The sequence below is a fragment of the Alosa pseudoharengus genome, unplaced genomic scaffold (assembly GCF_046254945.1).
Source record: "Alosa pseudoharengus isolate Yale_2024_CS ecotype anadromous, Long Island Sound unplaced genomic scaffold, YU_APseudo_1.1 YU_APseudo_1.1_scf_3, whole genome shotgun sequence".
NCBI classification, from domain to species: domain Eukaryota; kingdom Metazoa; phylum Chordata; class Actinopteri; order Clupeiformes; family Clupeidae; genus Alosa; species Alosa pseudoharengus.
This window is the reverse complement of record NW_027468718.1, coordinates 7,236,522-7,259,670: the sequence shown is the minus strand read 5'-3', so window position 1 is coordinate 7,259,670 and position 23,149 is coordinate 7,236,522. Positions and strand designations below refer to the sequence as shown.

Genomic DNA, 23,149 nt, shown 5'->3' with positions numbered 1-23,149 from the left:
AGACAAATCCCATGTGGGTAGGCTGTCATAGTGCACTTTTCTGCTCAGAACACAAATATTTCCACCTGTATGTAAATACCATTTAAACCATGTGAGCAGTCCAGGAGCAAGGCCTGAAACTGAAAATGAGTAAAGAACAGTCACACTGTAAACATTTTTGACAAATAATACATTTATGTTACTGATCCAGGAAAAAAAACCAACCATCATTTCCATTCAGTGGTTGTCTTAGGAGACCTCTCTCTCTCAAACGCTACTTCTCTTTGTACACTGTGTGTGTTCCAGACTCAACTGTGTGTGTTCCAGACTCAACTCTGAGTGTGTTCCAGACTCTGTGTGTGTTCCAGACTCAACTGTGTGTGTTCCAGACTCAACTCTGAGTGTGTTCCAGACTCTGTGTGTGTTCCAGACTCAACTGTGTGTGTTCCAGACTCAACTGTGTGTGTTCCAGACTCAACTCTGAGTGTGTTCCAGACTCTGTGTGTGTTCCAGACTCAACTGTGTGTGTTCCAGACTCAACTGTGTGTGTGTTCCAGACTCAACTGTGTGTGTTCCAGACTCAACTGTGAGTGTTTCCAGACTCAACTGTGTGTGTTCCACACTCAACTCTGAGTGTGTTCCAGACTCTGTGTGTGTTCCAGACTCAACTGTGTGTGTTCCAGACTCTGTGTGTGTTCCAGACTCAACTGTGTGTGTTCCAGACTCAACTGTGTGTGTTCCAGACTCAACTAACTGTGTGTGTTCCAGACACTGTGTGTGTTCCAGACTTAACTGTGTGTGTTCCAGACTTAACTGTGTGTGTTCCATACTCAACTGTGCAATAGAGAAAATTTGGAGCCATTCGCCAAACAAACGGCCAATCAGCACTGGTTTTGATGCGGGTTTAGGTTAGGGTAGCTTAGCTTGTGGTTGTATTTTCGTCGACGCTCTGTTAGTACGTCATGCGCTTCGCTGATCTGATTGGTTGATTTGGCCCGTCTATCAGCAACATAGGTGGTGATAGACAGATGGTTTATCCAATCAGCTAACCAGTATTTTTGCCCCTTCCCAAAAGTTCTCCAACGGAACGTTCCCAGATGAATATGCTGAGCAAATGTGAAGCAATCCATCTGGTGGAGTCAGGTTAACACATCCCAGGAAGAACTGTCTCATATTTACAGTGTCATGTGACAGCCTTTGACCTACCTTGTGATCTCTGGCGACTTCAATCACAGAACACTGGATTCCACACTCACAAATTTCTACCAGTTTGTTGACTGACCTACAAGGAAAAACAGGACAATAGACCTCATGTATGCAAACGTGAGGGATGCATACAGCGCCACCCCCCTTCCCCCACTGGGAAAGTCAGACCATAACCTCATTCATCTTCAGTCAATGTATAAGCCCAAATTACAGAGGCTACCGGTTGCCACGCGCACCTTCAGGAAGTGGACACCTGAAGCGGATAAGGCTCTGAGAGACTGCTTCGAGTGCACTGACTGAAGTGTGTTACAGAATGGAGAGGACTTAGAGGAGGTCACACATTGCACAACTGACTACCTGAACTTCTGTATGGACATTGTTGTTCCCACCAGTACGCTGCTTTCCTAACAACAATCCTCGGATAAATTAAAGTGTTAACGTCAGTTCTGGCCAGGCCATGGTAGTCAAGAAGCTTGCCGCCCTCCCCTTCATCTTATTCATTCCTAATTGATCCAGGTGCATCCCCTCAGCCGATAATCTTTCTTCCCTAGCGACTGGCCACACAGCTTCGGCACGCCTTTAAAATTCTACCCACTTCCTCTCAACCGTATACTGCTCGGTTTTTGCTACCCACCGCCTCCCCTGCTCCACCTTGTCGTGTATGATGTGGCATGTTCTCTTGTCACGTCGCTTGGCTCTGTTCATGGGGGGAATATTTATCTCTCCCTGTCCTGCTGGGGTGAGAATTCCCTAAACTGCTGCTGCCCCCTGACTTAATGCTTTTCCATGCTGCTCATGGAAATAGGGGGGTTCCTCCGAACAGAGCTATACCGCCAAATGCAATTCATAATTTACAATAAAGAAATTTCATTCAGAATCTTCTCTTGTGTTTCTGGACTAAAATGGTTCTGACAGAACCAGCAATGTCAACACCCTTCTCAATAGGAAAAAGATGGCGTTCAGAGAGGGGGACATGGCAGAGCTGAGGCGCATGCAAGGGGAACTCAACGTCAAGCTGAAGGAGGCTAAGGAGGACTACAGAAGGAAGGTGGAACAGAAGTTGCAGGAAAACAACATGAAGGAGGTATGGGACGGTATGAAGACTATCACTGGCCTTAAGAAGAGCAGCAGCTCTGTGGAGGGGGACCTGGACAGGGCGAACCAGCTAAACCACTTCTACAACAGGTTTGACTGCCCTGCTCCAGCTCCAATGGCAGTGGTCTGTCCACCACCCCCTGCTGACTCAGACACTGCTCTTGTTTGCGTGCCTGCCCTACCCCCACCTCCCAGTCTCCCAGTCTCTCCAGCTCTGCATCCCGGTGACTTCCAACGACCTAAGCCACCATCACCCCACGCCCCCGTCTGATGCCTCCTTGCCTGTCCCCACAGGGAACTGTGCTCTCTCCAGTCCTGTTCACCCTGTACACATCTGACTTCTGCTACAACACCGAGTCATGCCACATGCAGAAGTTCTCTGACGATGCTGCAATTGTGGGGTGTATCAGGGACGAGCAAGAGGAGGAGTACAGGAGCCTGGTGGAGGACTTTGTGCAATGGTGCAAACTCAATCACCTTCAACTCAACACTTCAAAGACCAAGGAGATGGTGGTGGATTTCTGCAGGTCTAAGCCCACTCTGCTACCAGTCTCCATTGATGGGGTCAATGTGGAGGTGGTAAGCACCTACAAGTATCTGGGTCTCCACCTGGACAATAAACTGGACTGGTCAGCCAATACTGATGCACTCTACAGATCCGCTGTTTATAAGGCCATAGCATAGGGCCTACATGTACAGATGTAGGCTTACTGTTTGTACAACAGGACAGGAGCACGCAAAATACATCATTCAATCTCTATGGACGAAATTCTCGCTTGACCCACCGGCAAACGCGCTGAGACCATGTTGGGGGCCCTCTAGCGGCTCGGGGCTCCAAGCAGTTGCCTGCCTTGCCTGTTGACAAGGTGCGCCTCTGTCTACAAGAAAGGTCAGAGCAGGCTGTACTTCCTGAGGAGGCTGCGGTCCTTCAATGTGTGCAGCAAGCTCCTCAGGATGTTCTACCAGTCTGTTGTTGCCAGCGTCCTCTTCTACGCAGTGGTATGCTAGGGAGGAAGCACAAAGAAGAAGGATGCTGGGCGACTTGACAGGCTGGTAAGGAAAGCTGGCTCTGTAGTGGGAGCTGAACTGGAGTGCATCACTTCAATATCTGACAAAAGGACCCTGAACAAACTGATCAACATTTTGGACAATGAGTGTCATCCACTCCAGAGCACTATTACTAAGCAGAAGAGCCTGATCAGCTGGAGACTTCGCTCACTGCCTTGCACAACAGACAGACTGAACTTTAGGAAGTCATTTGTCCCCAGGGCCATTGAACTGTTCAATGCTTCACTTAAAGGGGAACTTGGCAACTATTTCAACGTAATAAACCCGTTTAGAAATCATTTGGATGGTTAAATGACCTGTTCCGGTGAAAATGGTGACTTTCCCTGCTGCACCTAGCGTCCCCAGGCGGAAAACCAACCTTGCAACATTGAGACTACCGTCCCGGAAAGAGAAGTGAGAAACAAGAAACTCATTTAAAATCGTGTTTCTTACCTTGTAACATCCACATAGTTCTGCCAAACGTATGCTAACCGTTTGCTAGCTTGTAAACAAATCCACGTGCTTTATCGTTACCTTTTCCCACAGTTTGAAATAGCATAATGCACAATTTCTCCAGCAGAGGGGGAAATCCTGCCAAGTTTCCCTTTAAGGGAAGAGGAGAGATAGACTTCTCCGCATAGACTGTCTGCCTCTCCATGTTTGTGTACTGTCTGTCCACTAGCCACTTTTTACCACTGTCTTACTGCTTCACTGTTGCGTGCTATATTAGCACATATGCATAACCCCTCCCTCCATCCCACAGCTGGATTGTGGCCACACTTATACCTTTACTTAATATAGTTATATAATATATATATATATATATATATAAGTAAAGGTATAAGTGTGGCACAATCCGTATATAAAAATATAGATATAAAAAAAATATATATATATATATTTATATATACCTCTCTTATATGTCCATCTCTAGACTTTATTCTTGCACTGTTGCACTGTTGGACTTACTCATTTGCACTATCACCATGACACTCACTCTCACAGAGCACCTTACCTTACTATGCACAGAGAATCACAGGCTCAGTCATTGCAAGCGCCTCATGCTTAATCACCCACTATGTGGATACTGTTTTAGAATTGATTTAGATTTAGTGTTATTTAGTGTAATTTGTATTTTAGTATATTCTTTTTCTTCTACTGTCCTTATTGCTTAGTTGTGTTTTTTATATTATATACTTTTAATTACTTTTTCTGTTGTTAGTGAATGTTGTGTGTGATGTCTGTATGCTTGAATTTCCCCTTGTGGATCAATAAAGTATCTATCTATCTATCTATCTATCTATCTATCTATCAGGAGTCAGGATCCAGTTAACTAAAAATGGGCTTCCTCTGGCCGGTGGGATGAATCTGATTGGACCACGTCTAAATGGAGATGGAAAAGTTCAGGTGAGGTTCCGAGTTCAGATTAATCTCAAAGACACAGAGGGATACCTGTGTAAATTTCAGACTAAAAGTTTCAGCTTCTCAGTAGTCTGGGGTAAGACCATGTGTATCTATATATATATTCCACAGGCAAAGAAAACGTATAACATACACTTGTTTTACTGCTGATATTACTGTACTGTGCAAACTACTGTGCAAACGTGAGTGTGTCTCTCTGTGTCCACTTGTGTTCTCTTCACCACATGTGCAGTGCAGAGAATGTGATTGGTAATGGCTTCTTTGTACTTTCATCAGAGGAAAAGACGGAATGAGCTGTGCTTGGAACAAGTGCTACACTGACTCAGAAGTACAGAGGTACCTTCACTATGCCACGTCAGAGTGGAGGCTGATGATAATCTTTCTTTGGATATATATTTTCACAAAATAACCTTAAAGTTACTAACACATGAAATAGGTACATCTAGCTTTAATTAGAACAATGTAGGCTTGTGACCCCCAGTCAGTGTGGGCAGGGGCTTAAAAAAGGCTGGTAGAGTCCAAAAACAACCACCAGAGGTCAACAATGAGCAGTGTGGGCAGGGGCTAAAAAAGGCTGGTAGAGTCCAAAAACAACCACCAGAGGTCAACAATGAGCAAGGCCATGTGTGATCATTTAGACTAGAGAGTGAAAAACATGCTATTTGTTTTAGGAACTGTTATTTATTTTGTATCTTTCCTCTCCTCCCTCTCTAATAAATTGCAATCTGTAAGACTTCATTGACCTTTTATTTCCCTTTTAAACTGTTTAATCCCAGTGGTCACAATAGCTGCTTTCAGACACGTTCTCCAGAGCTTTGTCAAACAGAGGTCTGACCCTTCGAGTGATTCAGATAGGATGCTAACATGCTGACATTATGCAGTCATACATGTATGTGTGAACGACACCGACGCACATGAGCAGAATGTCTGCATGGTTGAACACGCACATGAACAGAATCAGTCTGTCAGAAAGAGTGTAAAGAGAAGAAGGTACACAGAACAATTCCTAGGTAAGTAACTGGCGTAAATAATTCTTCTTTATTTTTCTGTTAGTCTCAACATTCTCTGCTCTTGGATCCTACTAGGCCTGTTCTCTGAGCCGCAGCATCTGAGAAAAGAAAGTTGCTAGCAGAGGCTCTCCTTTCTGAAGGTAAAACCTTTGACCCTAGAAGACAAAATAGAAACACACAGATGGAATTCTTTAGTATGCCTGAGACATAATTAAAACTGCATTTATGACACACCTGCAAAACAAATCAATCAAGTGGGAATTAAGGGGACGTTATTGCTCCAAACTGGGAGATACAACTGGGAATATGAGTTATGAGTACAATTGGAACACAGCATTACTTCACTCATCCAAGGGTGCCCAAAACATACATTTGAGTGCACTTCCATGCAAACACAAACACACTTGCTCACTTATTATTTATTGTTTCACATACTACCTATTTCACTGATCACAGAGTGCTCACACCTATGACATGAAAAGCATAGTTTTTTTGTGTGTTAACACTCACTCTAGTTTCTCCAGATTGCAGTGTGGATTCTTGAGGAGGTCTGAGAGATGCTGAACTCCTGCATAAGGCAGCTCATTGTCAGTCATGTCTAGTTCCTTCAAGCTGCAAGAGGTCAAGCTGACAGCTGATGCTAAAGCATCACAGGTCCTCACTCTGAGGTTACAACTCACGAGCCTGTAAGGAACATAATGACACATCTGATGATTACACTCACAGACATCTACCAATACAAGACACACACACACACACACACACAAACACACACACACACACACACACACACACACACACACATACACACACATACACACACACACACACACACTGCAGCTAATTAATTGTGCCTCCCTCACAAACCCCATATCCCCCTGCATCCATAAACCATTCCCATGCACCTCTACCTATCACAGAAAGCCCCAATACACGGTTCTGTTGTTCTGTGCTAACACTCACTCTAGTTTTTCCAGTTTACAGTGGGGATTCATAAGGAGTTCTGAGAGATGTTGTACACCAGCATCATAAATCTTATTGCCACTCAGGATCAGCTCTTTCAAACAGCAAGAGGTTGAGATGGCACTTGATGCTAAAGCAGCACAGCTGTTCTTTGTGAGGGAACACCAACTCAATCTGGAGGAAAACATTAGACATAATTAACACACTCACACATTAACACACATGCAGTGTTCATACACAGACACCCTCAACAGGTAGGCCACATGTGCAGTTATCCTCAATACACTCACACACCACACCTCACTTATCATATCTCACCAAGCCATGTCAACAACATTAATGGGTTTTCAAGGAAATTATTTCAAACGCTTACTTTCTTTCATTATTTTGAATATGTGCAGCTCTTGCGTGCAGAGAAATAAAATAAATAAAATGTGTGCAAATTATGCCTAATTTGTCAATTCCATGAACTCCTTCACACCCCTCATATCCCCCTGTGTCCATAAACCATTCATTCCCTAGCACTTCCTACCAGCCCTGCTGTTGTGCAAAAAACACTCACTGTAGTTTTTCCAGTTTGCAGTGGGGATTCCTTAGGAGGTCTGAGAGATGCTGAACTCCTGCATCATGAATCTCATTGTCAGTCAGGTTCAGCTCCTTTAAACTGCAGGATGTTGTTAAGCTTGCAGCTGACGCTAAAGCAGCACAGCTCTTCTTTGAGAGGAAACAACCCTCAAGTCTAGGCGGAACATAACGACAGATTTCATTATTACACTCACTTATCTCTACCTATCGCTGATAGATCTTTGGAGTCTGTTTGGTGTTCGTTAGGCTTTACTCAGCACAAAACGGTAACGCAGAAATACGCACACACAGACACACACGCACACACATACGCACGCATACATTACAGTGTACCCCACACACTGTATTTGATCTGCCACTAAAGGGACACAAAAGGGTGCTATTCCTAAGCACAGCATGTTAACACTTACACTAGTTTCTCCAGTTTGCAGTGAGGATTCTTGAGTAGATCGGTGAGATGCTGAAATCCAGCGTCATGAAGCTCATTCTCACTCAGGTTTAGCTCAATCAAACTGCAACAGATTGAGTTGACAGCTGATGCTAAATCAGAGCAGGTCTTTTCTGTGAGGGAACATCCGTACAGCCTAGGAGAAACATAAGGGCACATATTAGTATTACACTCATTTACCTATACCTGACTGGTGTTTTTTGTGTAGTGTATAAAGGATTCTACTTGAACTTCTGTGTTAAAATGACCCTAATACACTCTTCAACTCTTTGTACCTTGGAAATTTACAGTATTTATCTATCACACAATTTTAAACACATCATTATGGTCATTTATTGTGATTAAAAAATGGTGGGTAATTTTGTACCCTTATAACAACAGAATGGTTTAAATTAAATCGAAGTAAAATATCATGCTTTGTTATTATGTCTTTGGATTCGTAATAAAGTAATGAACTCATAACAATAGCCAACAGCATATATGTTTTATAACTTCAATGTGATAAAAGCCAATAAAATAACTTCCCACTAACCTAATACAATTTCTAAACCAATAACTTTAAACCTCTTTGCCAATAATGTAATAAATTATTACAATATTTTTAAATGTGGTTTTTGAAGTGTGACACTGCATCCAATAAATTAAGGTTAAGTTTATTATTACTTTTATATCACTAGTTAGACATTAAAAATATAAAAGCATTTTTAACCCAGCCGATAACATAATAACAAACTAATAATAACCTCTTTCATTATCAAAGTTATTATGTTATTGGAACAGGACTTATCTTGTCTCTCTCCAGTCGGGAGAAAATCAACATTAATGAAGGGATACACCAAGTTTGTTTTGTACTCTGGCTTCTGTCTGGCGTGGAACCGAGGCGTTCAAACGTCAGTCACACATCAGTGACACGGCCCTGTGCAGGCGGGGACTGAACCAGAGCCCGTCTCTGAATAAACTCCACTTTGCCCTCATAGACATGAACTAGGACGACCCATCTTGCTACGCATTAATTATCTTTGCTATAAGGTCTCTCCAAAGTAATAGAGACGATTCTGTTTTTTCTCTCTCTGCAAAACTGATCAGCTATAGCACTTAGGGCTCCCCCTAGAGGCCTGGACCACTTCCATTCACATTTTGGTTTTGGTGTTTCAATGTTTTTGACTTTGCACTGTTTCTGTATTTGCTGTCTGTATTTAAAGGATAATTCCGGTATTTAGCACTTTGAGTCCCACTTTGAAATAGCACTGGAAGTTTACCAGTGGTAGTATTGTGACTAAATTCAAGACGGCTGCAAACGCTAAACTTCGTGAAGATACTGTCTGTATAAATCTTATAAGTCTTGTAAGTAAACTACCAGTGCTTTTTCAAAGTTCTCAATGTCTCGTTTTAAATGCCAGGGCCCTCGGAAGTCTACCAATGAAGTGTGGAGATACGTTGAGCCTTGTAAATGGTGTAAAACAGTGATTTATTTGCATGGCTAGGCTGATGCCCGAGGCACCCCCATTGAAAAAGCTCTTGGTAGCATCGGCTAACTAGCGCCAGATTTCGGAGTGCAGGGGACAAGCCGAGATGGGCTATGAGACATACGTTCACACTCTGTATCATGTTTCAACACACTTTAGGTCAATATCACACCGGAATTCTCCTTTAACGTTCGTTTTCAAAACTGTGAAACTCACCGAGTGGTTAGTGGTGTTTGTTGATGTTCCAAAACAAGTAGTGTAGCAAAATACAGTTTCTGTCTTGTTTTATTTGGCATTTTGTAAAATCCCATTGATTTCTGTTGGAAGACTCATTGCACGTTGATATTACTGTGCCACCGGAAACGGGGCTGTTTACATTTGGTTGTAGGCCTAGTCTTTCCACGAGACCTTCTTTTACTGTCTATGCTTCAGGCTCAAATATTGAGCGGAATTTTATATGCGGTTGTAAGGTGTCTGAAAAAATAGTTCCACAATAGCAAATAACACGGCTGGAAATCATACATTGCGCCGATATATTTGTTTTTAATCATCAACGAACACCACTAACCACTGGGTGAGTTGCAGTTTTGAAAACGAACTTTAAGGGTTGTTTTAAGGACATGTTTGTGCATCCCCGTAGGCAGCCACTCTGAAGCAGTAAAGGAGATTCAAAACGAGTCAGAAAAGTCGAGACAGGACCAATCGTCAAAATTTCGGTGTCCACCACTCTAGTTCATCCAAAACAAACCAGAAAAGGGACTCAAAGTGCTAAATACCGGAATTATCCTTTAATTGTGTTGCATTTACATTATTACATAATTTACTGTGCAATTGCACTTGGTATAGATAACACTCACAGTAGTGCCTCCAATTTGCAGTGGGAATATTTGAGAAGGTCTGAGAGATGATGAACTCCTGCATCACTAAGACTATTCCTACTCAGATTCAGCTCTGTCAAACAGCAGGAAGGTGAGCTAGCAGCTGATGCTAAAACAGCACAGCTCTTTTCTGTGAGGGAACATCTGCACAGCCTGAAAGAAACATGACATATCTGATTATTATACTAACATGCTTCTACACCCCACACACACACACACACACACACACACACTAGTTAAGTATAAATTACTTTACTTGTCACATACTTAGGCTATACAAACATACACACACTGTGTACTTCATCTAGTTTTTCATATGGTATCACTCCCACCAACACACATAGTAATTGTGAGTCAAACACATGAAAAAAGTAGGATTAAAGTGTACTACAGGCACACCCCTTAGCCTACTTAGCACAAAATTAAACTTCAGTTCTGTTGATGTGTGGTAATACTTACACTAGTTTCTTCAGTTTGCTGTGAGGATTCTTAAGGAGATCTGAGAGGTGCTGAGCTCCTGCATCCTGAATCTCATTGCCACTCAGATTCAGCTCCTTCAAACTGCAGGAGGTTGAACTAGCAGCCGATGCTAAAGTAGCACAGCTTTTCTCAGTGAGGGAACAACGCATCAGCCTTGGAAAAACATAATGACCCGTCTGATGGTTACAGTCATACCTTTACCCACACACAAACATGAACTGTAAAAATGTCTTTAAGAATATGTTGACTGGGGGTGTGGCATGCTGAGAACACACTTCCGCTAATTGTTTTTGCTTTTTAGACTTGTTTTTGTAAGTTGCCTTACTGTTAATTTTGAGTCTGTGTTAGTTGTGCCAATTTAAGTCCAACTAAAGTCATACTTATTTACAATACTTAGTCCTTAGTTAGTTAGTAGCTAGCATTTGATGATTTAACCATAGAAATTTCACAGCCAATCAGAATCTGTTGAATGTTAGAAATCACATCAAATGACCATTTCAGAGAGACACCTTATTGTTGATCGATGTGGATGTCCAAATCATAGTAGTTCTTGAAGTGGACAGGGTTTAAAACTTACTCCAGTTTCTCTAGTTTGCAGGTTGGATGTTTGAGTAGATCCAACAGATGCTGCGCTCCTGCATCCTGAAGTAAATTGTTACTCAGATCCAGCTCCTTCAAACTGCAGGAGGTTGAACTAGCAGCTGATGCTAACGCAGCACAGATATTCTCTGTGAGGGAACAATCAGTGAGCCTGGGAAAAACATCACAATCTGATTATTACAGTCATTGTACTTATGATTAATACAGTCACTGTACTTACGCCACACAGACAAAGAGAAACAAATACAGATAATAATGATATGCATACAAACACACACACACACACACCCATAGCACAATCATTATTTTGTGCCATCCTCACACTCCCCTTATTTTCCCAATCACAGACTGCACTCATCATTCAAGTATCTTTATACCCCACAGTTATGTTGCTGTGTGATAACACTCACAGTAGTGCCTCCAGTTCGCAGTGGGGATTCCTGAGGAGATCTGAGAGATGCTGAACTCCTGCATCTTGAATCTTATTTTCACTCAGATTCAGCTCCTTCAAACTGCAGGAAGTTGAGCTGACAGCTGACGCTAACACAGAACAGGTATTCTCTGTTAGGCAACAATCAGTCAGCCTGGGAGAAACATCACAACAGATCTGTTTATTGTCATGAAAACACAAAGCATTGATTCCAGCCTTTTTACAAATGAAACTAAAAATTATACATACAATGTAAAAAACATTGAATGAACACTTTAATTTTAATGTGAACAAACACACATACATACACATCTCTAGTTTTGGAGTTGAGTGTTGACCTGTGGTAATCTTCACATTGGTCTACAGACACCTGTTATTCATATGGTTCTGTTCACTGAAGCTGAATTGTCTCCTGGATTCCACGTGTTCTATATTTATATGCTTTGGTTTGCAAACTGGGTGCAGTTCTTGCTTATCAATATCCCTTCATAACTCTATAGATAATTAAAGATATTCAATTACAATCTTGTTTGCTCTATCTGAGCTTTGTCTGCTTCTGGGTCTTAATTTAGACCTCTGGCCACAAAGCATTGACATGCACAGATTACAGGACTACTTACAATAACGATGTTAACTGTTGGCATCCTCTAAACAACACATGATCTTTATATCTGAATCTTAACTTACAGAGCTGATGTAGATGCTGTGACCACTGGCATTAGCTTCTGAAGAACTTCATCTGGACTGAGGAGTTCAGTCAGATCTTGTTCTGGTGTATCAATGTACTTCTGCAGTTCAAAGTCATCCAACTGCTCTTCTGAGATCCCAAACTTAAACTCCTTAGTCTTCCACTCTCCTTGTAAGAGCATGGATACAGACAGAGTCCCTGCCCTCCTGTCAACATCCTCCACTACAACATGTTGATTCAGCTCATTCAGACAGTAGAACAAGTTGATCCTTCTGTCTGATGTGTTCTGTCTGATGTTCTGTTTGACATATTGGACTGCCTCCTTTGAGCTCTGTGATTGGCTTCCTGCCTGTGAGAGTTGGTGTCTTAAGAGACTCTGATTTGACTCCAGTGACAGGCCAAGAAGGAACCGGAGGAAAAGGTCCAGATGTCCATTCCAACTCTGTAAGGCCAGATCCACTGCAGTCTTGTGTAGGTCATGAAGTGTTGCAGCCTTGAACAGAGCAGAGAGCTGAGATGTTTCCTGTTGGTCTGGCATTTTTCTTTCCCTGTTGTTGAAACAGAGGAACACATATAAAGCTGCAAGAAACTCTTGAATGCTGAGATGCACAAAGCTGAACACCTTCCCCTGGAACATCCCAGATTCTTCTCTGAAGATCTGAGTACACACTCCTGAGTACACTGATGCTTCTGCAACATCAATGCCACACTCTCTCAGGTCTTCCTCATAGAAGATCAGATTGCCTTTCTCCAGCTGTTGGAAAGCCAGTTGCCCCAGTTTGAAAATAATCTCTTCATCTGTCTCTTTTCTCTCTATGTACTTTTCTTTTTTGATGCTTGTCTGAAGTAATAGAAAGTGAGTGTACATTTGAGTGAGAGTCCTTGGTATTTCTACCTTCTCTGATTCTTCTGATGTTCTCTCTACAACAGTGGCTGTAATCCAGCAGAAGACTGCAACGTGGCACATGATGTAGAGGGTCCTGGATGACTTCAGGTGTGTGATGGTTTGGTTGGCCAAGTTCTCATCACAAATTCTTCTTCTGAAGTACTCGTCTTTCTGTGGGTCATTGAATCCCCTTATTTCTGTCACCTGGTCCACAAATATAGGAGGGATCTGACTGGCTGCTGCTGGTCGGGTGGTGATCCAAAGGAGAGCAGAGGGAAGCAGATTCCCCTTGATGAGGCTTGTCAGCAGCACATCCACTGAGGCGGGCTCTGTCACATCACAACACATCAGATTGGAGTCAAAATCTAGTGGAAGTCGACACTCATCAAGACCATCAAAGATGAACATACATTTGTGCTCTGAACGGGTGAGGATTTTTAGATCTTTAATTCTTTGGAAAAATTGCTGAATAAGGTCTTCCAGACTGAGTTTCCTCTTCTTCATCAAATTCAGCTCTCGGAAAGGAAGAGGAAACATGAAATGGATATCCTGATTGTTCTTTCCCTCAGCCCAGTCCAGAATGAACTTCTGCACAGAGACTGTTTTTCCAATGCCAGCCACTCCCTTTGTCAGCACTGTTCTGATGGGTTTGTCTTGTCCAGGTAAGTGGTTAAAGACATCACTACATTTAATTGGTCTCTTTTGTGCTTCTTCGCTCCAGGATGATCTTTCTATCTGTCTGACCTCATGTTCATCATTTATCCCTCCTCCCCCCTCTGTAATGTAGAGGTCTGTGTAGATCTCATGGAGGAGTCTGTTATCTCCCAGATTTGGTACTCCCTCAATCAGATGCTGAGTCTTTCTCTTCAGGATGGATCTGAGTTTATCATGGACCTCTGCCTCCTCTGGTGTCCATCTGGATCAATAACAGAACCACAAAAAACATATAGATGATGATTTGTATAGGGACCTTGAGGGAAACCTTGAGGAAATAATTAATACAACATCATTATTAATGTATTCGATTTGCATTTAAAGGAAAAAAAACTCATGACACCATATTTTAATAATTAAAATCATTTAATGTAATTAATTAATGAATGTATTGTTTCCCAATTAAAACGTGAAGTACACTGCTGGATATGAAGAGTCAATTTACCATTTTGTACTGACACCCACCCCATGGGTGTTAAATCTCTCCGGTCAAATTGTCCAATTGATATTGGCTAATAATCCCGTCCCCCTAGCACAATCTGAATTTCAGAATATGTCTAAAATGTAGGCCTGTATTAAAGCAAGAATACATCCTTTGGCTATGTTTTAATGGAACAGGCCCTTCCGTTATGGAGTTATTGAACCACACGCATATGCTGCATTTCAAATAGGAAGCGCACGTTAAACATCTGTTAAACAACGAATGGATGAGTGAGACGGTTCAAACATGGCCAGGCCTAGGCAGACTAGCCTTAAAAGTTTTTTCAGAGGCCAGAAGCGAAGGATGATGATAAATTGGTAACGCCTGAAGCCTCAGATGTCCGGTCAGCTCCACTAACACCAGAGAAAAAGCAGAAGTGTTGGGCGTATCTGTCGGAATCAGTGGAAGTGGAGTTGCGGGGGGTGCGGCCGCACCAAGACACATGTCATTCTCAACAAACAACATAACCTATTTAAAACAACAAACGAGGCGGATTCTTGCTGTCCATGAAAACAGCATAGAGACTGGCTAGATCTTATAAAGCATGTTTAGGCCTAAGTTAGGCTAATGAACATGTTGCATTCTATGCGGCCTGATTATGTCATTCTCTAAGCTAGCCTGTCTCCAGTTTTCCTCAACTTGACTAATTAAGAAGCGATAATAGGATATTTGACCGGCATATCATCAAAATGTCCGGAAAACGAAACCTCAACCGGTTACTTTGACCGGCACCATTTTTTTCAAGTGGAAAGTCTAACACACACACACACACACACACACACACGCACACACACTTCACCTCTTTGCTCCATGGCTGGTGGGTTGTTCCTCAGAGAGACTGGTGATAGATGCAGCTCCACCCTCCTCAGGTACATGTCTTACTCAAGAGAAGTAGAGACAGCCTCCATCACCAGATTATCAATCATCACTACTACTACTACTACTACTACTACTACTACTACTACTACTACTACACGAACACACACCACACACACACACACTTGCATGTGTTTGAGTAATCATTTGAAGTGTTTAAGTAGACACTAAACATGATATAACATATTCTGGAGACTGTAGCCATCTTCTTACCGTCCAGTAGAAGGATATTCCCCTTTGAATTTGATGAATTTCTCCATGGACTGGTCACTCTTCATGGACACACAGCTGGGTGTAGGGGAGTGTGACCTCTCCTTCTCATCAGAACTGCAGAAACACACACAACCATCAGGTTCAGACCACTCTCAAAGGATGATGGCGATGTGAGGAATGAACTGCAGAGATTATTGATACTTTTTCATAATATTCATGATGTAGAGTTGGTTCAACAAAAGGACAAGTCAACATGAGCAGAAATCTCTCTCTCTCTCTCTCTCTCACACACACACACACATAAATACACACACATACACACACACACACACACACACACACACACACACACACCACACCACACACATAGATAGATAAATAGATAGATACTTTATTGATCCCCAGGGGAAATTCAAGGTCTCAGTAGCATACAGACATCACACACACACAAGGGCAGTAGAAGATAAGGAATATACTAAATATACTAAAAAACAAATCTATCTATAAAGCAATAAGCGTCTGTGTGTCTCTGTGTCTGTGGCACGCATATCTCGCTGACCGTTTGTCAGACTGATTTCAAACTTGGCAGGTGTCTTGCTGTGGGCATGAGTAAGTGCAGTGCCACATTTGACATTGTTTGAATAAGAAATGCAAAATATATTGTTAAATATATCGGTAAAAGAAGCACATTGGCTTTCGCCGCTAGCCACTCCCCCTCCCACACACCACTGTACTGTAAGCTACCAGTGAGGATAGAAGCAGGGCTTTGGCAGAGCTGGATCAGTGTAGGTTACACGGGTAAAAACTTAACATGTCTGACCTCAACAATAAAGTGAACTCTGCGGATTTTGCAACAACACGCCAAGACACACAGGTATGCAGTGGCTCTTTAAAATGACTTAAAAATTATGTGCAATAAACGGACACTTCAAATAGCCCAGGCTACTTTGGACTGTCTTTAGACTTTGAATAAGCAAACAACATTTCCAACTGCAAGGGCTTAAATTGAAACGAGCGATAATGGTCCCGAATTAAAGAAGGTCTCAGAATGCCACACATGCAAAGCATAACCAACGACAAGCAACGAGTGGCAGACAGAGTGTGATGTCACTTATATAAATAGCCCAGGCTACTTTGGACTGTCTTTAGACATTGAATAAGCAAACGACAGTTCCAACTGCAAGGTCCTAAACTGAAACAAGCGATGATGGTCCCGAATTAAAGAACGTCTCTGTCAGGGTGGTCAGAGGAATCAAATGCAGATTACCGAATATCTTGCAGTCTTGGTTTATTGGTGTGAAAATAGCCAATACTCCACAAACTTGGTCATCAAACAAAAACAGGCTCTTGAAAACAAAAGACCTCTCAGGCGGGGTAGTTTCAAAACTGAACAGAGCACAAAAAACTGAAGTCAGCCGAGCTTACGTGCTGGGTACAGGTAGTCTTAGGCAGGTCTCACAAACACAGACACGACGATCAGACAAAGAACAATGAACAACACGGGGTTTAAATACTCAACAAACGAACGGAGATAAAATGCAGGTGGGAAGGTAATTGGGAGATAATAGGCAAGACAGGAAACAGACCAAATAAGGACAAGGGTGTGGCAACAGGAAAAAACTGAAATGTGAAACAAAACATAGATCAACACCAGAGGGAGCCAAAAACAACCAGTCCTATAGGCTCCCTGACAGTACCCCCCCCTTAACGACGCCTCCCGGCGTCGATCTCCGGGGCCCCGGAACGCTGTCGAAAGTCCCTGATTAGAGAAGGATCCAGGATATCCCGGGCCGGAACCCAAGACCTTTCCTCGGGGCCGTAGCCCTCCCAGTCCACCAGGTACTGGAGGCCACGACCCCGACGACGAACTTGAAGCAAACGGCGTACAGAAAACGCCTCAGATCCATTGACCAGACGGGGGGGTGGTGGGGGTTTGGGTGCGGGGCACATGGGTCTGCAAACAAAGGGCTTGATGCGGGACACATGGAAGGTGGGATGGATGCGGCGGAGGGGGGGAGGGAGTTTCAGACGAACCGCCGAGGGGCTGAGGATCTTGCTGATGGGGTACGGACCAATGAAGCGGGGATTTAACTTGGGCGAGACCACCTTCAGGGGGAGATCACGGGTTGACAGCCAGACCCGCTGTCCTTGGACATAGTGTGGAGCCTTGGAGCGATGGCGATCCGCCTGTACCTTGACCCTCGCCTGGACCCGAAGCAGAGTTGCCCTGGTGCGCTTCCACGTCCGTCGGCATCGTCGGATGAAGGCCTGCGCCGACGGAACCCCAACATCCTCCTCCTGAGCTGGGAACACTGGAGGCTGGTAGCCGAGGCAACACTGGAATGGGGACAGGCCTGTGGAAGACGCCGGCAAGGAGTTAATGGAATACTCCACCCAAGGAAGTTGAAGACTCCAGGACATTGGATCTTGGGAAACCAGGCAGCGCAGAACGGTCTCCGCCTGCTGATTGGCACGCTCCGTCTGACCATTAGTCTGCGGGTGGAAACCTGAGGACAGACAGACTTTGGCACCCAACAGTTTACAGAAGGCGCGCCAAAAATTAGAGGTAAATTGAGGGCCCCTATCGGAAACCACATTAACTGGGAGACCATGTAACCGGAATACATGTTGAATAACAAGCTCGGCAGTCTCTTTGGCAGATGGAAGTTTGGGTAGAGGCACGAGGTGGACAGATTTAGAAAAACGATCAACAATAGTGAGAATGGTGGTGTTACCATGGGACGTGGGCAGGCCAGTGACAAAGTCTAGGGCTATGTGGGACCAGGGTCTCTTGGGGACCAGGAGGGGTTGCAGAAGGCCAGCAGGTGGTTGGTTAGATGGTTTGTTCTGGGCACATGTAGGACAGGCATCCACAAAGCGCTTTACATCTCTCTCCATAGCAGGCCACCAGAAGCGATGTCGTATAAACGCCATATTGCGCCTCACGCCAGGGTGGCAGGTTAGTTTAGTGGTGTGAGCCCACTGCAAGACCTGGGGACGGACAGATTGAGGCACAAAAAGTCGGTTAGGAGGACAGGCAGAAGGAGTGGACTCACCAGACTGGGCAGTGCAGACGGTGGACTCTATGTCCCATGTGACGGCCCCCACAACACACTGAAGAGGCAGGATGGTACTGGGAGCGGGCACAGAACCAGAATCTGGGAACTGGCGGGAGAGTGCGTCAGGTTTGCCATTCCTAGAGCCTGGACGGAAAGACAGAGAGAAGTTGAACCTGGAGAAGAACAGAGACCAACGGGCTTGACGAGGATTTAAGCGTTTGGCTGAACGCAAGTATTCCAGGTTTTTGTGGTCTGTCCACACTAAAAATGGCTTCTCAGTGCCCTCCAACAGATGGCGCCACTCCTCGAGTGCGAGCTTGACGGCCAGCAGCTCTCTGTCTCCTATGTCATAGTTGCGCTCGGTTGGGGTGAGTCGATGGGAGTAAAACGCGCAGGGATGGATCTTCTGATCGGTGGCGGAGCGCTGGGACAGAACCGCCCCCACCCCTACATTTGAGGCATCTACCTCAACAATGAATTGGCGATTTGGGTCTGGACGGCACAAAATAGGGGCAGTAGTAAAAAGCTTCTTAAGCTGCACAAAAGCCTCTTCGGCGGCAGGGGTCCAGGAAAAAGGTACCTTGGAAGAAGTCAAGGACGTGAGGGGCGCGGCCACTGTGCCATAATTTCTTATAAAACGTCTATAAAAGTTAGCAAATCCCAGAAACACCTGGAGCTCCCGTCTAGTGGTTGGCTGAGGCCAGTTAGTAACAGCCTTGACCTTGGGACTATCCATCTTAATTCCCCCAGATGTTATTACGAAGCCCAGGAAGGAAATTGTCTCTTTGTGGAATTCACATTTCTCTGCTTTGACGAAGAGTTGATTCTCGAGCAAGCGTTGTAGGACACAGTGGACATGTTGAACATGCTGGGAGACAGATTGGGAAAAAATCAAAATGTCATCCAGATAAACAAACACAAATTTTCCCAACAGGTCCCGGAGGACATCATTTATAAGACACTGGAAAACTGCTGGGCAATTAGTTAGACCGAAAGGCATGACCAGGTATTCATAGTGGCCAGATGGCGTGTTGAATGCAGTTTTCCACTCATCCCCTTCCCTTATTCGGACCAAATGGTAGGCACTACGGAGGTCGAGTTTTGAAAAAATCTTGGCCCCCTGTAGTTGCTCAAAAGCCGATGACATCAAGGGGAGCGGGTAGCGGTTCTTGATGGTGATGTCATTCAGACCCCTGTAATCTATGCAGGGGCGCAAGGAGCCATCTTTCTTCCCCACAAAGAAAAAACCCGCCCCGGCAGGAGAGGAGGAGGGTCGAATGATTCCTGCGGCTTGAGAGTCCCCAATATATTCATTCATGGCCTTAGTTTCAGGAATGGATAATTGGTAGAGACGACCCCTAGGGGGCGACGTACCTGGCAGAAGATCAATGGCCATATCATACGGGCGGTGAGGTGGCAATGAGGTAGCTCGGGCCTTGCTGAAAACAGCCTTGAGATCCAGATACTCCGGGGGTACCCCAGACAGGTCGTCCACGAGAGGAGCTGCACTAGAAGGACCTGAAGACAGAGGAATGAGGGCATTACGCAGACAATTAGACATACAGGAAGAGCTCCAACCCATTATGTTGCCCCTAGCCCAATCTATGTGTGGGTTATGTCTGACCAGCCATGGATGGCCCAGGACCACAGGTGCATGTGGCGACTCTAGCAGGTGAAAGGACAACACCTCCTGGTGGTTTCCAGAAATGAGCAGACCCAAGGGTGGGGAGATGTGGGACACCAGGGCCAATTTCGCCCCCGTCAAGGCCTTTGCCTCAAGAGGCTGTTGGAGCTTGATGGGCGAGAGACAGAGTTCAGCAGCCAGACGAGCATCCAGGAAATTCCCATCAGCGCCAGAATCAATGAGGACGGACACAGGGTGGCGACGACTCCCGGCAGTGAGGGTGGCTGAGATGAGGAACCGGGTAGTAGAGGGAGGTAGAAGAGGAGTAGCGCTCACCAGTAACTCCCCCTTCACAGGTGAGCATTGCCTTTTACCGGGCAATGGGAAACAAAATGACCGGGTTGGCCACAATACAGGCAAGAATGGGAGTCCATCCTCCTCTTCCTCTCAGCCGGAGACAAACGGGCTCGATCCACTTGCATGGGTTCGGGGGATTCACTGGAGGCAGCAGGAGGTGGTGAGACACTATGGGTTGATGCAGCAGGTGACCTCCATCCTCGATTATAATCTCGCTCGCTATAACGCTGCTTAAGCCGCTTTTCAATGCGAATCGCTAGGTCCACCAGACCATCAAAGTCCTGAGGCAACTCACGGGTAAGCAGTTCATCCTTGATGGAGTCAGAGAGACCATTGAGGAAGACATCAAACTGGGCATCGATATTCCAGCCACTGGTGGTCGCTAGAGTGCGAAAATCGATGGCAAAATCTGACACGGACCTCTTCCCCTGTCTGGACTGGAGTATCTCCCTGGCGGCCTCCCGACCCTGGAGAGATCTGTCGAAGACCTTGATCATCTCCGCGGTGAAGTCATCAAAGGAGCGGCAGGCTGGAGCATCTGCGTCCCATATGGCCGTTCCCCACTCACGGGCCCGGCCCGTCAGGCGAGTAATGACATAGGCAATCTGGGACCGGTCGGTTGGGAAGGCTGCTGGTTGAAGCTGGAACACCAGGGAGCACTGGGATAAAAAAGACCTGCAGGTTCCAGGATCCCCACTGTAGGGTTCAGGGGGAGGCAGACGAGGCTCAGGGTTAGGATTCTGCTGCGTGGGAAAAGAGGCTGAGCCAGTCACTCGGGACTGAGGCGGCGGCTTGGACACCGTGAGCTGGAGGTGTTGCAGCTGGGCAGCCAGATCGGTGAGGTTGGATGCAACGGAATCCAAGGACCTCTGCACAGAATCGAACTGGTTCTCATGTTTCCCAATCATCACTCCCTGTCTCTCCAGAACAGACTTGAGCTGTGTGAAATCTGCTGATTCCATTCTGGTCTGATCGTACTGTCAGGGTGGTCAGAGGAATCAAATGCAGATTACCGAATATCTTGCAGTCTTGGTTTATTGGTGTGAAAATAGCCAATACTCCACAAACTTGGTCATCAAACAAAAACAGGCTCTTGAAAACAAAAGACCTCTCAGGCGGGGTAGTTTCAAAACTGAACAGAGCACAAAAAACTGAAGTCAGCCGAGCTTACGTGCTGGGTACAGGTAGTCTTAGGCAGGTCTCACAAACACAGACACGACGATCAGACAAAGAACAATGAACAACACGGGGTTTAAATACTCAACAAACGAACGGAGATAAAATGCAGGTGGGAAGGTAATTGGGAGATAATAGGCAAGACAGGAAACAGACCAAATAAGGACAAGGGTGTGGCAACAGGAAAAAACTGAAATGTGAAACAAAACATAGATCAACACCAGAGGGAGCCAAAAACAACCAGTCCTATAGGCTCCCTGACAGTCTCAGAATGCCAGGATTGCCTGTTAGGATTATGTAATTTTGATTTGTAAAAAATGTCACATGCAGCCATGCTTAAATTCTGCTTACTTCACATTTATTATATTATTATATTATCTGTAGGCCTATTCATTATTGAATGCTTACCTGGAATTATGTTTTTCCCTATTCTATTTTTAAAGCAGGCCTACCTGCAGGCATGTAATTGGGCTACAGGAATAGCATGTTTGAACGGGCACTGCACTAGTTATACTAAATAACACTTAATCTAAATCAATTCTAAAAACGGTATCCACATAGTGGGTGATTAACAGGGCCGGAGTGGGGCCACTTTTCAGCCCGGGGGTTTCAGGCCCAAGACCGGCCCATGTTTTCCATGGTGGAAATTGGATAAATGAAGCAACATTTCAGCTTTTACTATCCTGTAATTTTTATTACTACCATGGTTCAACAAATGTGTAAAGGTTATAATTCACTTCAACTGAGAAGTTAACAAAAAATATTCCACTATTCCACAAGTTAACAAAAACAGAAAGAAAGAAAAAAGAAAGAAAGAAAGAAAGAAAGAAAGCCTTTGAAATGTAGCCTATCCCACGCTTCCCACAAAGAGGCATATTGAACTAATGTTTAGGCTATGTTTTTGCATGGGTATAGGCTATAATGTTGTTAGGTGATTTAGCCTACTCCTTTACTACACCCTCTTCTGAGCAAACAAGGCATGTATGTTTATCATGTAGCATAATTTTGCTCTTTCTTACATTAAATAACTATAAATTATCCTCTATACTTGTCCCTGTAGTCATGGCCTCATCACTAACTTCGGGCTCATCATTTTCAGTGGTCGACTGGTTGATCTGCTGCTCAGAGGCTACAATTTTTATTGCATAGGCCTACACAGATCATGCTTCAGTTTTGTTATCAATATTTGCATACTGCAAAGTCTATGAATCGGATACAAAAAGGCTAATTTTAAAGTAATTTAATATGTTGCTTGCGAATAGCTTGACAAACGTCCAATATTAGCCCAATAATTACATTGTCAATAGGCTAATCATTGCCTATAGGCTATCTCTCTTTTCCAGTTGCCACTTTTGTCCATAATCTGGAAGCTTGGCACATTTAGCAGCATTCTACCTAACCTGGCCGTTTCATCCCTCCTGGCCTCTTTCTACATCCATCCTTCCTGACGCTTATGGCTACTGTAG

General features: G+C 44.4%; 1 protein-coding gene across 4 annotated transcripts in view; it reads right to left on the bottom strand.

The window, feature by feature from the left end:
* Positions 1-5,760: 5,760 nt before the first annotated feature.
* Positions 5,761-23,149, bottom strand: part of LOC143100112 (NACHT, LRR and PYD domains-containing protein 3-like) — a 20,513-nt gene continuing 3,124 nt past the window's right edge. For 2 of the 4 annotated variants that reach the window (XM_076263053.1, XM_076263052.1), the window contains 12 exons: positions 15,468-15,581; positions 15,178-15,255; positions 12,297-14,099; positions 11,590-11,763; positions 11,157-11,330; positions 10,559-10,732; positions 10,079-10,252; positions 7,718-7,891; positions 7,285-7,461; positions 6,723-6,896; positions 6,270-6,443; positions 5,761-5,914 (listed from right to left, as the gene is read on the bottom strand). In XM_076263053.1, coding sequence (XP_076119168.1) covers positions 5,875-5,914; positions 6,270-6,443; positions 6,723-6,896; positions 7,285-7,461; positions 7,718-7,891; positions 10,079-10,252; positions 10,559-10,732; positions 11,157-11,330; positions 11,590-11,763; positions 12,297-14,099; positions 15,178-15,255; positions 15,468-15,581 — 3,430 coding nt within the window. In that variant the 3' untranslated portion in view covers positions 5,761-5,874. Of the gene's footprint in view, positions 5,915-6,269; positions 6,444-6,722; positions 6,897-7,284; positions 7,462-7,717; positions 7,892-10,078; positions 10,253-10,558; positions 10,733-11,156; positions 11,331-11,589; positions 11,764-12,296; positions 14,100-15,177; positions 15,256-15,467; positions 15,582-19,900; positions 20,045-20,150; positions 20,231-23,149 lie in introns of those variants that run through there. The other 2 variants (XM_076263055.1, XM_076263054.1) reach the window with 2 other exon arrangements.